At 38.7% G+C, this 12,083-nt stretch overlaps 1 protein-coding gene across 8 annotated transcripts in view; it reads right to left on the bottom strand.

The window, feature by feature from the left end:
- PIGN (phosphatidylinositol glycan anchor biosynthesis class N) overlaps nucleotides 1–12,083 on the bottom strand; it is a 139,704-nt gene that overhangs the window by 13,545 nt on the left and 114,076 nt on the right. For 7 of the 8 annotated variants that reach the window (XM_033239035.1, XM_033239057.1, XM_033239043.1 and 4 more), the window contains one exon: nucleotides 10,625–10,677. In XM_033239035.1, the coding sequence (XP_033094926.1) occupies nucleotides 10,625–10,677 (53 nt within the window). Of the gene's footprint in view, nucleotides 1–8,331; nucleotides 8,403–10,624; nucleotides 10,678–12,083 lie in introns of all 8 variants that reach the window. The other variant, XM_033239050.1, reaches the window with a different exon arrangement.

The following is a 12,083-nucleotide window of genomic DNA, read 5'->3' on the forward strand; positions in this document are numbered from 1 at the left end:
CAATAATGAAGTTTTGACATGTGAACCCTATCGTACAGTGCTTTAGTTCTGAATCTTGACATACATTTCCCCCTACTTCCCCACCATTATCCAAGCCTTTTCCTCGCAATAAACTAAATGTTTATGAAGATGCATGAACCCCTCCTGCCCATCAGACCAGCAACACATGGTTCACAGAGACACTATATGCCATTACTGCTACACAGGATACAAAGGAAAGACCTTAGAATTCTAACTTAGCAACAACAAAAACATCCCATTGCAGCATCAGTCGGGGCAATTCCATTTAGAAAGCCTAACTTCACCAACTCAGATTTCATTTTTGTCTCTCCATCCTGACCCTACTCCCCTGACCCTGCAATCAACTTCTTCTCTTAAAGAGGGCATCTTTTAGACAATATAATGAGACAAAGAAGACAGAGCAAAGAGATATTTCATCAGGAATGACTAACAGAATATGTGGGAAATTTATGTAGATTTGTTCAGTGCCATCGGCCTGATGAACAGAGATCTGAGGTTTCTTATACCTGCCTTTGAGAAGTTTCTCAGAGCAAGCGCCCCGTTTAACCTATGGGGGTTAGATCCCCAATGATGAAACACTGAGAAAGAGGTAAACTAAGGTTTAACATAACTTATTCACTGGCTGTGCCTTTATCATCTTCTTATCCACTTTGGATTTTTAATGTTGTAGAGACGGGGGTGTGATGATTATAGCAGGACAACAGGCATAAATCAGGAATGTCTCCGGGAAATCGGGGCATAGGATCACTGTATATTCAGGGCAGCTCCCATTATAAAAAATATTATCACAAAATATTTCTATAGCATATTTTTACCCTGAATAGCATTAATAGTATTTTAATATGTATACGTAAATTATTTAAAGCGCTGAAACATAAAATTAACACCCTTTTCTCAAGGCTAGTACGGGGTGGTGGTGGTTATAAATGCATCCTCCGCCTGTAAGTGCTCATGTGTCATTCTGTTTCCCTCGGTTTGAATGATGCTCATTGTTTGTTTTATGCTTTTGTATTCTGTTTTTTCTTGCTGTTTTGTGCTGTTTATTCCATGATGGCTGTGTAAAGGAATGTTAAGAATAAGGCTGGAGGTATCACACAAATATCAAGAAGAATGTCATGATAGACGTTAAATGCGAGCTTGCACTAGCTCTTTTAAAATGTACCGAGCATCAACACCCATGAAAAGAAGGGAAAACAAAAATAATAAAAACATATCAAGCAAACACAGGTAATAAATGTAAAATAAAATGGACTATATCAAAATAAAAAACTTAAGCCTCCCAAAGGCTATTTTCTAGAAATTTCTTTATCTAAAATCTATGGTTTTATAGATTTTATCCAAAATCTATGGATTCTGAAATCCAAATTATTTATCACATATCATGCACATATGCATTGGGCTTTCTACCTCTATGACTTTATTCATGTCCATCTGTCTGTCTAAAACAGTCTTCCCAAACCTGTAAGTGCCGTAAGTGAAATTATACCTTTTGGGTAGAAGTTTTTCTGTGGCAAAACAATAGTTTCTGGTGATCCCAAAGGGAGATGAGAGTAAACAAGGTTGTACACCTTTTGGTGTAATTTTAATTAGGGGACTTACAGGTTTGGGAAGACTATTTTAGACAGACCGATGAAAATGTGGCACATATACACCATGGAAAACTATGCAGCCATAAAAAAGGATGAGTTCATTTCCTTTGTAGGGACATGGATGAAGCTGGAAACCATAATTTTGAGCAAACTATTGCAAGGACAGAAAACCAAACACTGCATGTTCTCACTCATAGATGGGAATTGAACAATGAGAGCACTTGGACACAGGGTGGGGAACATCACACACCGCGGTCTGTCGTGGGGCAGGGGGAGCAGGGAGGGGATAGCATTAGGAGATACACCTAATGTAAATGACAAGTTAATGGGTGCAGCACATCAACATGGCACATGTATACATATGTAACAAACCTGCACGTTGTACACACGTACCCTAGAACTTAAAAGTATAATTAAAAAAAAAAAAGAAATTACACCTTTTGTTCAAGGCCCAGTTCAAATGCCAGACTTGACATAATGTTTTCTGTCACCGAAGACTTAAGTAAAGCAGCCTCCCTCCTGTATTCTTATAACCCTTAACCACATGTTGCCTTATACTATAATCATGATCATTATGTCTTTAAACCTACATTAGGCCATAACCTCCCTGAAAGCAGTGGCCATCCATTAAGAGTCATACACTTCCAGGACTGGAATGTTCCATACCAGTTATACATCCTTATGCTTAAGTTCCTGATGAAGAAGCTATCTATCTCCAGAGATGGAGCATCACCAAGTCTTAAGTCCCATTCATCTCTGGGTACTCGACAGTGTCTGGGAATGCTTTATGCATGGTGAGTGTTCATTATGTATTTTTTTTCTGAAAAATGATCGATATGTTAAACACATACACAATGCAAAAAATAAACCTAGCTATGCCACATTATTGTGCAATCAGTCTTTCAGAACCAGTTTCTACTCTGTAAAATAGAAATTGTTAATATTTTCTCCACATCATTTCATGAGAATCCACGAGATAACATAAATACAATTCCTAATACACTGCATACAATAAATGATATTCTACTAGTAATAGCATTATCATCAATTTAATACTTTTCTCAATAATCCCTAACTTTTCCCAATCATTGTTTAACTTAACCTGCTTTTCCCAGGTTTGGGTAGAAGTTTTTCTGTGGCAAAACAATATAATCCCCCAATTAGTTTCTGGTGATCCCAGAGGGAGAGGAGAGAAACATGGTTGTATTAAATTAGTTAAAACAGCTGAACTTGACACGTCTAAAAAAAAAAAAAACTTCCCAGAATTTTCAAGAGAAAAATGGTGAGTCGTTAAACAAGCAACATTAAAGACTGCAGAAGGGATAAAGGAAGGCCTCCTGGACAAAGACAAACACAGGACTTCCAGAATAGACCAAAGGCTGATACTAATGCAGGAAGGGGGACAATAAAAGGCTGAAAGGTGTTTTCTTTTTCTTTCTCTCTCTTTCCCTCCCTTTGTCCCTTCTTCCTTCCTTCTTTCCTTTGCACGCCTTCCTTCCTTCCTTTCTCTCTTTCCTTTCTCCCCTCCTTTCCTTTTTTTTTTCCTTTTTTATAAAACAGTGCATTATTAGAGAGGTAGAGAAAGGAAAGAGAAGTTGTTCTGGGAATACTGTGCCAATCAACTTTTAGATCAAAGACTAAAAGTGATGAAACACTTCGTTTCTGAAAACAGAAACGAAACAGGGAAAAGAGTGCTGAACAGAATGGAACCCATCATGAACTAACAAGAGAATGGATTATTCAGTTGAGAAAAACTGAGTAAGGGGCAGAACGAACATAATTAAAAAAACAGGCTTCGCTGGGTGCGGTGGCTCATGCCTGTAATCTCAGCACTTTGGGAGGTCAAGGCAGGTCTGGAGATCGAGACCATCCTGGCTAACACGGTGAAACCCCGTTTCTACTAAAAATACAAAAAATTAGCCGGGCGCAGAGGCGGGCGCCTGTAGTCCCAGCTACTCGGGAGGCTGAGGCAGGAGAATGGCGTGAACTCGGGAGGCGGAGCTTGCAGTGAGCTGACATCACTCCAGCCTGGGTGACAGAGCAAGACTCTGTCTTAAAAAATAAATAAATAAATAAATAAATAAATAAATATTTTTAAAAAGACAGACGTGTTATTGCTCAGTAAGTAGTTGTTGAATAAAGCATGAAAGACTAAATATGTTAGTAAGTAGGAAAAAGATAATGAATTCAAGGCTGAAATCTCCTCTATTTCAGTCCCAGGCATAAAGGTAATCAAGGTAAGCAAAGGGGATGCTGCAGCCAAGGAAAATTTCTGTTCAGGGGCTTGCTTCTGGGTATCTCGTTTCATCACTGCTTCTCTGATTTTGCCCCATTCTCTGTAGCCCTAGCAAAAGCCCTTCTCAAAGCTTTAGTTTTGGCAGCATAATACTCCCACAGGCTTTCTTTAACCATACTTTTAACTTGCTAACAATAGTCTTCATGTCACAAGGTTTTCCTCTTAATTACCAATGTGACATTTACTACTTGTTTCCATCTTCTGACATAAATAACAAATCACTTTGCCAACTGTGCAGTTTGGCAGCATGCACAAAACAAGCAGTGACTGAGCAGCCTGCACACCCCATGGCAGCTTCACCATTCACAAGTGCTTCCTTTAAGATCAGCTCAACCATTGACTGACTCTGCGACATGAGCAAGTCACAATCTCCTTAGGGCCACAGTGTCCTCATCTGTAAAATGGAGATGGCAAATGTATCTACTGTGAAAGATAATATCTACTGTGTTACGAGGAAAATCACATGAAATAATGTAGAAAGTAATGTAAATAGAGTAGCACAGAAGTGTTGGTTATTTTTGGTAGAAGTGTGACCAGGGGCAACCCTTTGACTGACATCCTGGGCCTCCCACTCAAGTTTGAGCTTCTATCTTACTTTGCCTTTTGTCTAATAGAGAGGACTCTGTGGTTTCTGAACAGCCTTTATCACGTCTTTCATGACTCCAATCTCAGATAAACAACTGTTGGGTATGTGGACTCTGTAGCAATGCACAGCCTTGCTGTGACCTTGTGGGAGGCTCTCTGCCTCTGCTCTGCTCTGCTCTGGAAATGAGCTCACTCCATTTGGGCCCCACATAATGCCTTCAAAATCCTTCTTTGACAGAGAGTAATTACACTGATTTAACTAGGGACATTCACTCCTTCTAATTATAATATTCCTCATGCTCATTAGTAAAATAAATGAAAATAAAATCTCCCTCAAAGGGAGGTGTGAGGGTATTCCCATGCAAATACTACTATTCTGTTTCTCCTCCCCTTTCTAATTAAACTTGAAAGAGTAGTCTGTACTTAGAACTCTACTTCTTGACCTCCAATTCTACTCATGCATTTTTCTCTTTTTTATCAGTCATACATGCAAGTACTAGAAAAGCAAAATAACGGAGAAAGACTTATAACGAAAAGCAACAATCTCTCATTCCTTCTTATTCACTTTTCAGAGTAACCACTCTAACTACTTTTCTTTTTAGATCTTCTGGTGGTTACCCCCCAATATGACTTATTACCTTTATGTTGTTGTTTATGGATGCATCCATTTAAAACAAAGTCCCTCCTACTAACCAGAATTTAATCTGTGTATACTATGCTCCACTCATTTCAACTTTTAATTTTTCTATTTTTCCTTATGAATCAACTTTGAGGTATAATTTACATGCGAGAAAATGGAACCATTTTAAATGTCCCGTTAACTGAGTATTGACAAATGGTACGCCCATGTAACTAAAAACACCTTCAAAATATAGAACATTTCTGTCACCCTAAAAGTTCCTACATACCCTTTTGTGGTCAATCACACCCCAACTGCCAGCCCCAAACAACTGGTGATCAGCTTTCTGTGACTACAGTCTTGCCTGCTCTAGAATTTTATATAAATGGAGTACACTATATAGTCTTAAATGGTTTCTTTAACTCTATAAATTTTCTGACAGTTATCCATGTAGTTGAGTTCATCACTTACTCACTTCCTTTTTAGATAAGTAATATCCCATTGTATGGCTACAGCACAATTTGTTTATCCATTCATGTGCTGATGAACATTTGGATTGTTTCAAGATTTTGGTTCTTATGAATATAGCTGCTATGAAAATTCCTGTGCAAGTCTTTCAGCACACATCTGTTTCGCCTTCTCTTGGGTACCTAGGCATGGAATTGCTGGGTCAAGGGTAGTGTGTATTTCACTTTTTAAGAAAGTCTCTTTTCCCTCTAGGTCTAACTCACAAATAGGATGGCCACCAGGAAGTTCTAGGCATGTGATAGGAATTGCTGTGTCATGTTACAGGATGAGTAGGAGGGATGCCTGTCTCTGTCCTTTGTTAGGAGGAGGCTACACATGCTAGAATGGAGGACAGCCTTACTAAAGTGGAGGCACATATATCATAGCAGTGAAATTCCTCCCAGGTCTTTTCTTTTCTTTTTTTTTTTTTGTCTCTTTAGAGGCATCTTCTGGTTTTCCACTGGGAGTAAACCGCCTGTAGCACTTTCTCCACGGGGATGAAGGAAGGAGGAGACAGGTTATGGAGAGCCTACTGATACCATCATTTGGTAGGTAGGCAGATATCCAATTAATCTCCTGCTTCCCTTCCTCACTCCTCTTTCCACATTACTGTCTGACTGAGTCTGAAGCCCCTGCAACTCCCTTCCCTTTGGTCATACCGGTCTGTAGCTTCTGGGCTGCTGCTTCCTCCCTCTGGTTACCTATCTTCTAGAAATTTGTTGAACTCAAATTTGCTGATAGTCCCTCTCCCATTCTTTTCATTTTGCTAAGTGTGTTTATTTTTATTGGGGTCTTGGTAGAAAAAAGAAAAATGTTTATCTTTGGTCTGCAGTCCTCACCTGGAAACCGGAGGATCTGATTTAGTGCAGCAATCTAGCACCAGATCCTACCCCTGAAACTTCTCCAGCCACGCTCAACAATGCCCACTGCCGCTTAAACCAAGGCACGCCTTTATGTTTTCACTTACCCTCTGTCACATCTGAGACTGCATGACCTCTCTCCTGCCTGAAATGCTCACTTGATTTTCACAACACGGCTCTCTCTCGGGTTTTCTCCTGCCTTCTAGCCACTTCTTTCAGCCCCGTTTCTATACTTCTTGTTCTCTGCTCTTCACCTTCTCTCACTCTACACATTCTCCCTAGTTCTTGTGACCCAACATACTTTTGTAAGCGCCACACTTCAGTGTTCAGACAGCTCCTGTCCTGAAAAACCTGCCTTAAGCTACAAGACTCAGATAGACACCCTAAGTGTCCCCACAGTGCAAGAGAGACTACTCTAGAATTTCTCACACTGCACCATATGGCCTGCTCACGGATCTGCTTCCTCCTCCAGCCTTATGCTTCCTGAGAGCCCAGAACTGTGAGTTTCTCATCCCCAGTAACTCTCCTAGCATACAGCTGGTGCTCAATAAATATTTGCTGGATTGAATTGAGATCATGGATATGAAAAGGTGCTTTGTGTTTTATACATGTTATTACTGGTAATCAGAGTAAAAAATTTTTACTTTGAAGAAAAAACATGCCAAATAAACCTCAAGCTAATTAAAGAAAATCTAAAATTCTTAGTGCAATACAAATGAATGCCTGTTCATAAACTAATGATGCACATCTTCCTATGAAAATTGCATCTTCTTCATTCCTTGGCACCTCTTTAGAGTCAAACCAATTTAGACGTCTCTGATCAAAACAGTCTCACACCCAAGTTCACAGCAGCATTATTTACAATAACCAAAGGTGGAAACAACTCTAGTATCCATTGGCAGATGAACAGGTGAACAATATGGCATATGCATATACACATACAATGAAATATCATTCAGCCTTTAAAAGGAAAGAAATTCTGACACATGCTACAATATAAATGAACCTTAATGATATTACACCAAGTGAAATAAGTCAGTTGCAAGAAAGACAAATACTGTATGATGTCATTTATAAGAGGTACCCAGAGTCATCAAATTCATAGAAAGAAAGGTGGAATGGTGGTCGCCAGGGGCTGACGAGAGGGAGAATGGGATGTGACTGATCAATACATTCAGAGTTTGCTTTTCAAGATGGAAAGAGTTCTGGAGACAGATGGTGTGTGGTAATAGTTGCACAACCATGTGAATGCATACTTAATGCCATTGAACTGTACACTGAAAAGCTGTTATGATGATAAATTTCATTATGTGTAGTTTATCACAGTTAAAAATAAAAGAAAAAGTCTCATACACAAAATACTGTATTTTACCAGAACATTTTTGAAGCAAAATTCTGACCTATGTCTAAAATGAAAATAATCAAATGGTGGAGTAAAGAGAGGTATGCCAAATGCAAGAAGCACTATAAAGGACAAAAAAAAAAAAAAAAAAAAACCAGAATTACAGAATGACAACAATAACAATTGCTGGCATTCACTGAAGCTTATTAGATGCCAGGCACTATGCTAAATACTTAAATGCTTTATATACATTAATTCATTCAAAATGACTACAAGAGAAATGGGGGGCTTAGAGAGATTAAGTCACTTAGCAAAGGTTTCACAGCTCAAAAGTGGCAGAAATGAGATTCAAACCCAGGCGCTCTGGTCTAAAGCCCATGCTCTAGCCACTATCTGCCTGGGCACTTTGGGATGAGAGGGCTGGGGAGGGGAGCAGAAGGGGATATCTAAACTTTCCCTAACTTTCAAGTTTAAGAGACAAATGAAAACAAAATCAATTATCTATGGAGTACCTTTTACGTGCCAAGCATGTATGGCATGTAAGAGATTCAAATCCAATCCTGGATCTGAGGGAATCCACAGTCTATTGGGAGAGGCAGATATGTATATAAATAACCAGGCAGTACATGCCAGGAGCTGCCTAAGAGGTATCAACAGAGGGAAGAGGATGTTTAACACATGGTGTCTCTTGCAAACCCATACAATTCTTGGCAACGCAAAGTGATGAATGAATATTGACTAAATGAAATAAAATCAGTATACAAAAATGTATTCTGTCTCAGAATGCATTTGGAGAAGAAAAGACAAAAGAATCAATTTTGCTTTCTTCTTCTCAAAGAAAAGAAATTTAACAGATTATGGCAATCATTGAAATTGAAATCACAAAAAAAAGGAAACTGACTTTTTGTTCAGATTACACCTTATTTTTAATTAACTAATTCATTTATTTTTTTGAGATGGATGTCACTCTGTGGCCCAGGTTGGAGTGCAGTGGCCCAGTCATGGCTCACTGTAGCCCTGACCTCCCAGGCTCAAGCACTTTTTCTGCCTTAGCCTCCCGAGCAGCTGAGACTACAGGCATGGGCCACTGCACCTGGGTCATTTTTTCTTTTTTTTTTTGCTTTTTGTAGAAACACGGTCTCACTATGTTTTCCCAGGCTGGTCTCAAACTCCTGGGCTCAAGCAATCCTCCCACCTCGGCCTCCCAAAGTGCTGGGATTATAAGTGTGGGCCACTGTTCCTGGCCTTTACACTTCACACTATTTACACTTTAAACAGTTATCACATATTAAAAGGTTACCATATTTAAGATTCTAGGAGACAGATAATGATCACATGAAATTTAAACTACCATATAAAATTCATACTGCAACTAGAACAGCCTCATTTTTCTAAACAGAGATGAGAGATTAAGGAAACACACAAGGACACTGGAATGATCAGCTTTGAAACCATGGATTCAAGGAGTTTATCTTGCATCTTCTGTTGCCCTTTAGTTCTCTCTAGACTTAACATCTATCATCCTCCCCACAGCATTCCATGTAAACATTTGCTAATGTGCTAATGCCAAGAATTGGAGAGACGTCTCACTTCCAGAGGCTTAAAATACTGGCTACTTGCTGCACTTACCTCAAAATCATATTGGCACCTTCTATACTAAGATACTAAGTTTTAATTTTTTTCACTGCACTATTAAGAACTTCTACGTTAGTGTAGTCATGCGCCACATAACGACGTTTTAGTCAACAATGGCCTGCATGTATGCAGTGTTCCCGTAAGATTATAACAGACCTCGTGATAGCGCGGTGTCTTTGCAGCACAAAGCATTACTCTTACTTGTTTGTGGTGATGCCGGTGTAAACAAACCTACTGCACTGACAGTCCTATAAAAGTCTAGCACATACAATTATGTATAGTACATAATATCTGATAACGACAATAAACAACTGTTACTAGTATCTACATTTACTATACCATATTTTTCATGGTTTTTAGACTGTACTCCTTTTCCATATATATATATATATATATATATATAAATTTAACTGTAAAAGAGCCTTGGGTAGGTCCTTCAGGAGGTATTCTAGAAAGCACTGTTATCAGAGATGACAGTTCCATGCATGTTATTGCCTGTGAACACCTTCCAGTGGGATAAGATGTGGAGATAAAAATCCTGACCCTCTGTAGGTCTAGGTGAATGTGTGTGTGTGTGTGTATCTTAGTTTTTAACAAAAAAGTTTAAAAAGTAAAAACAAAAAGTAATTTTAAAATATTAAATTAAAATATTAATGTTAAAATAGAAAAGAGCTTGGAGAATGGGGATATAAAGAAAGAAAAGGTTTTTGTATAGCTATATAATGTGCTTGTGTGTTTAAGCTAAGTGTTATTATAAAGTCAAAAAGTTAAAAACCTTATAAAGTAAAAAAGGTTACGGTAATAACTCACTGACTCACCCAGAACAACTTCCAGTCCTGTAAGCTCCATTCATGGTAAGTGTCCTAGATAGGTGCACCAGTTAAAAAATCTTCTACACTGAATTTTTTACTATACCTTTTCTATGTGTAGATACATAAATACTTACCATTGGGTTACAATTGCCTACAGTATTCAGTATAATAACATGCTGTACAGGTCTATAGTCTAGGAGCAATAGGCTATACCATATCCTAGGTATGCAGTAGGCTACACCATCTAGGTTTGTGTGAATATACTCTGTGATGTTTGCACAGAGAAGAAATTGCCAAACAATACATTTCTCAGAACTTATCCCTGTTGTTAAGCAATGCATGACCATATATACTATACCTTGTCCCAATATCAAGCCAGCTGCCATAATCCTTGACCAAGAAGAAAAAGTGCTGTAAGAAAAAAAAAGGCTCAATTAAAAACAAACCTACTTAGATTCAGTCTAAAAACAAAGTCATTTTAGGACTATATGTTTCAGATTTCTGACTCTAACAATCACTAGCTGACTGTAGTCAACAAGAATATGTCATTTACTGAAACTTTTGCTTGTATTAGAATTAGCAGTAGTCTAAAATCCAGAAATAGAATTATCAATCAAATGAACATAAAAGTGACACTTCTGAATAACTAGAAATAAAGAACAAGCCAACATCAATTTAAAAAAAAAACTAGATAATACTAAAGATATCAGTGGAAAGATGTCATGTCATCCAACTATCAACAAATATTTACTGTACTGACTACCTACTGTGTGCCAATCACTGTCTTAGGTGCTGGAGATAAACTCCTCCTCACAAGGCATAGGCTCTACTAAATGATTCAGTCAAATTATCGGGGGTGTGTGTGTGTGTGTGTGTGTGTGTGTGTGTGTGTAAGCGGGGGACAGAGGGAGTGCTATCATCGGAAAATATAGGCAGTTATAGAAACAGAGGAAGGGGTTCATACCCTGATTAGGATGGAAGGGTAGGCTTCCCAATGGAAGGTGAAATCTAAGTAAAATGTAGGAGTCAGATGAAAGGAGGTTTGGAGAGAAAGAAGTTTCTGGCAGAGGGAATAGCCTATATACACATCAAGAGTTCATAGAGAGCTTGGTAGTGTCAAAGTGAGGATGGTGTAGAGAAAACAAGGATGGAGAGGTAAGAGAAGATGCCAATCAAATGGGCAGAAGCTATATCACAAATGACTGTCCAAGTTAATTTAGGCAATCTTTTTTATACAAAATTAATCAGAATTTCAACCCTCTTCTATTAACATGTCTGTTTGTCACTTTGCACAAAACTGAAAACCGATTTGTTCTCACATAATGTGTGGTCAGTTTCAGAAACACAATGAATAACAGTTCAATACCACACAAAAATACTCTCATCTAAACCGAGTGACCAGGAATCTGATTTGGGAAGCTACCCTTACTGGTATTCCTAGTTACTTCTGGCATGGGATGTTATATGGTAATGAATTAACCTTACCCAAAAAGACCGCTGGTGTTTGTTCTCAGCTACTGGGCGGCGATTTCTAGGCCCTTGGAATGTCATGGAATGTCATGCCTTATAGAAGGTTCTGCCTGAGGGCTTGGTCACTGGACAGTCTAACAATGTGATGTATGATGAGGGCGTTGGGCCATATTACCAGCTGTATCCCCAGAAGGGATTAAAGGTCAGCCAGGTAGGCAGTATGTGATCAAACCCCACTAAAAAGTCTGGACAACAAAGCTTAGGTAAGCCTGGCTGGCAATACTCCATGTGTACTGTCACACATCAATAGTGGGAGGCTAATGCTGTCCTGATTCCACAGGGAGAAA

This window comes from Trachypithecus francoisi, unplaced genomic scaffold, assembly GCF_009764315.1.
Source record: "Trachypithecus francoisi isolate TF-2019V2 unplaced genomic scaffold, Tfra_2.0 Contig01474, whole genome shotgun sequence".
NCBI classification, from domain to species: Eukaryota; Metazoa; Chordata; class Mammalia; order Primates; family Cercopithecidae; genus Trachypithecus; species Trachypithecus francoisi.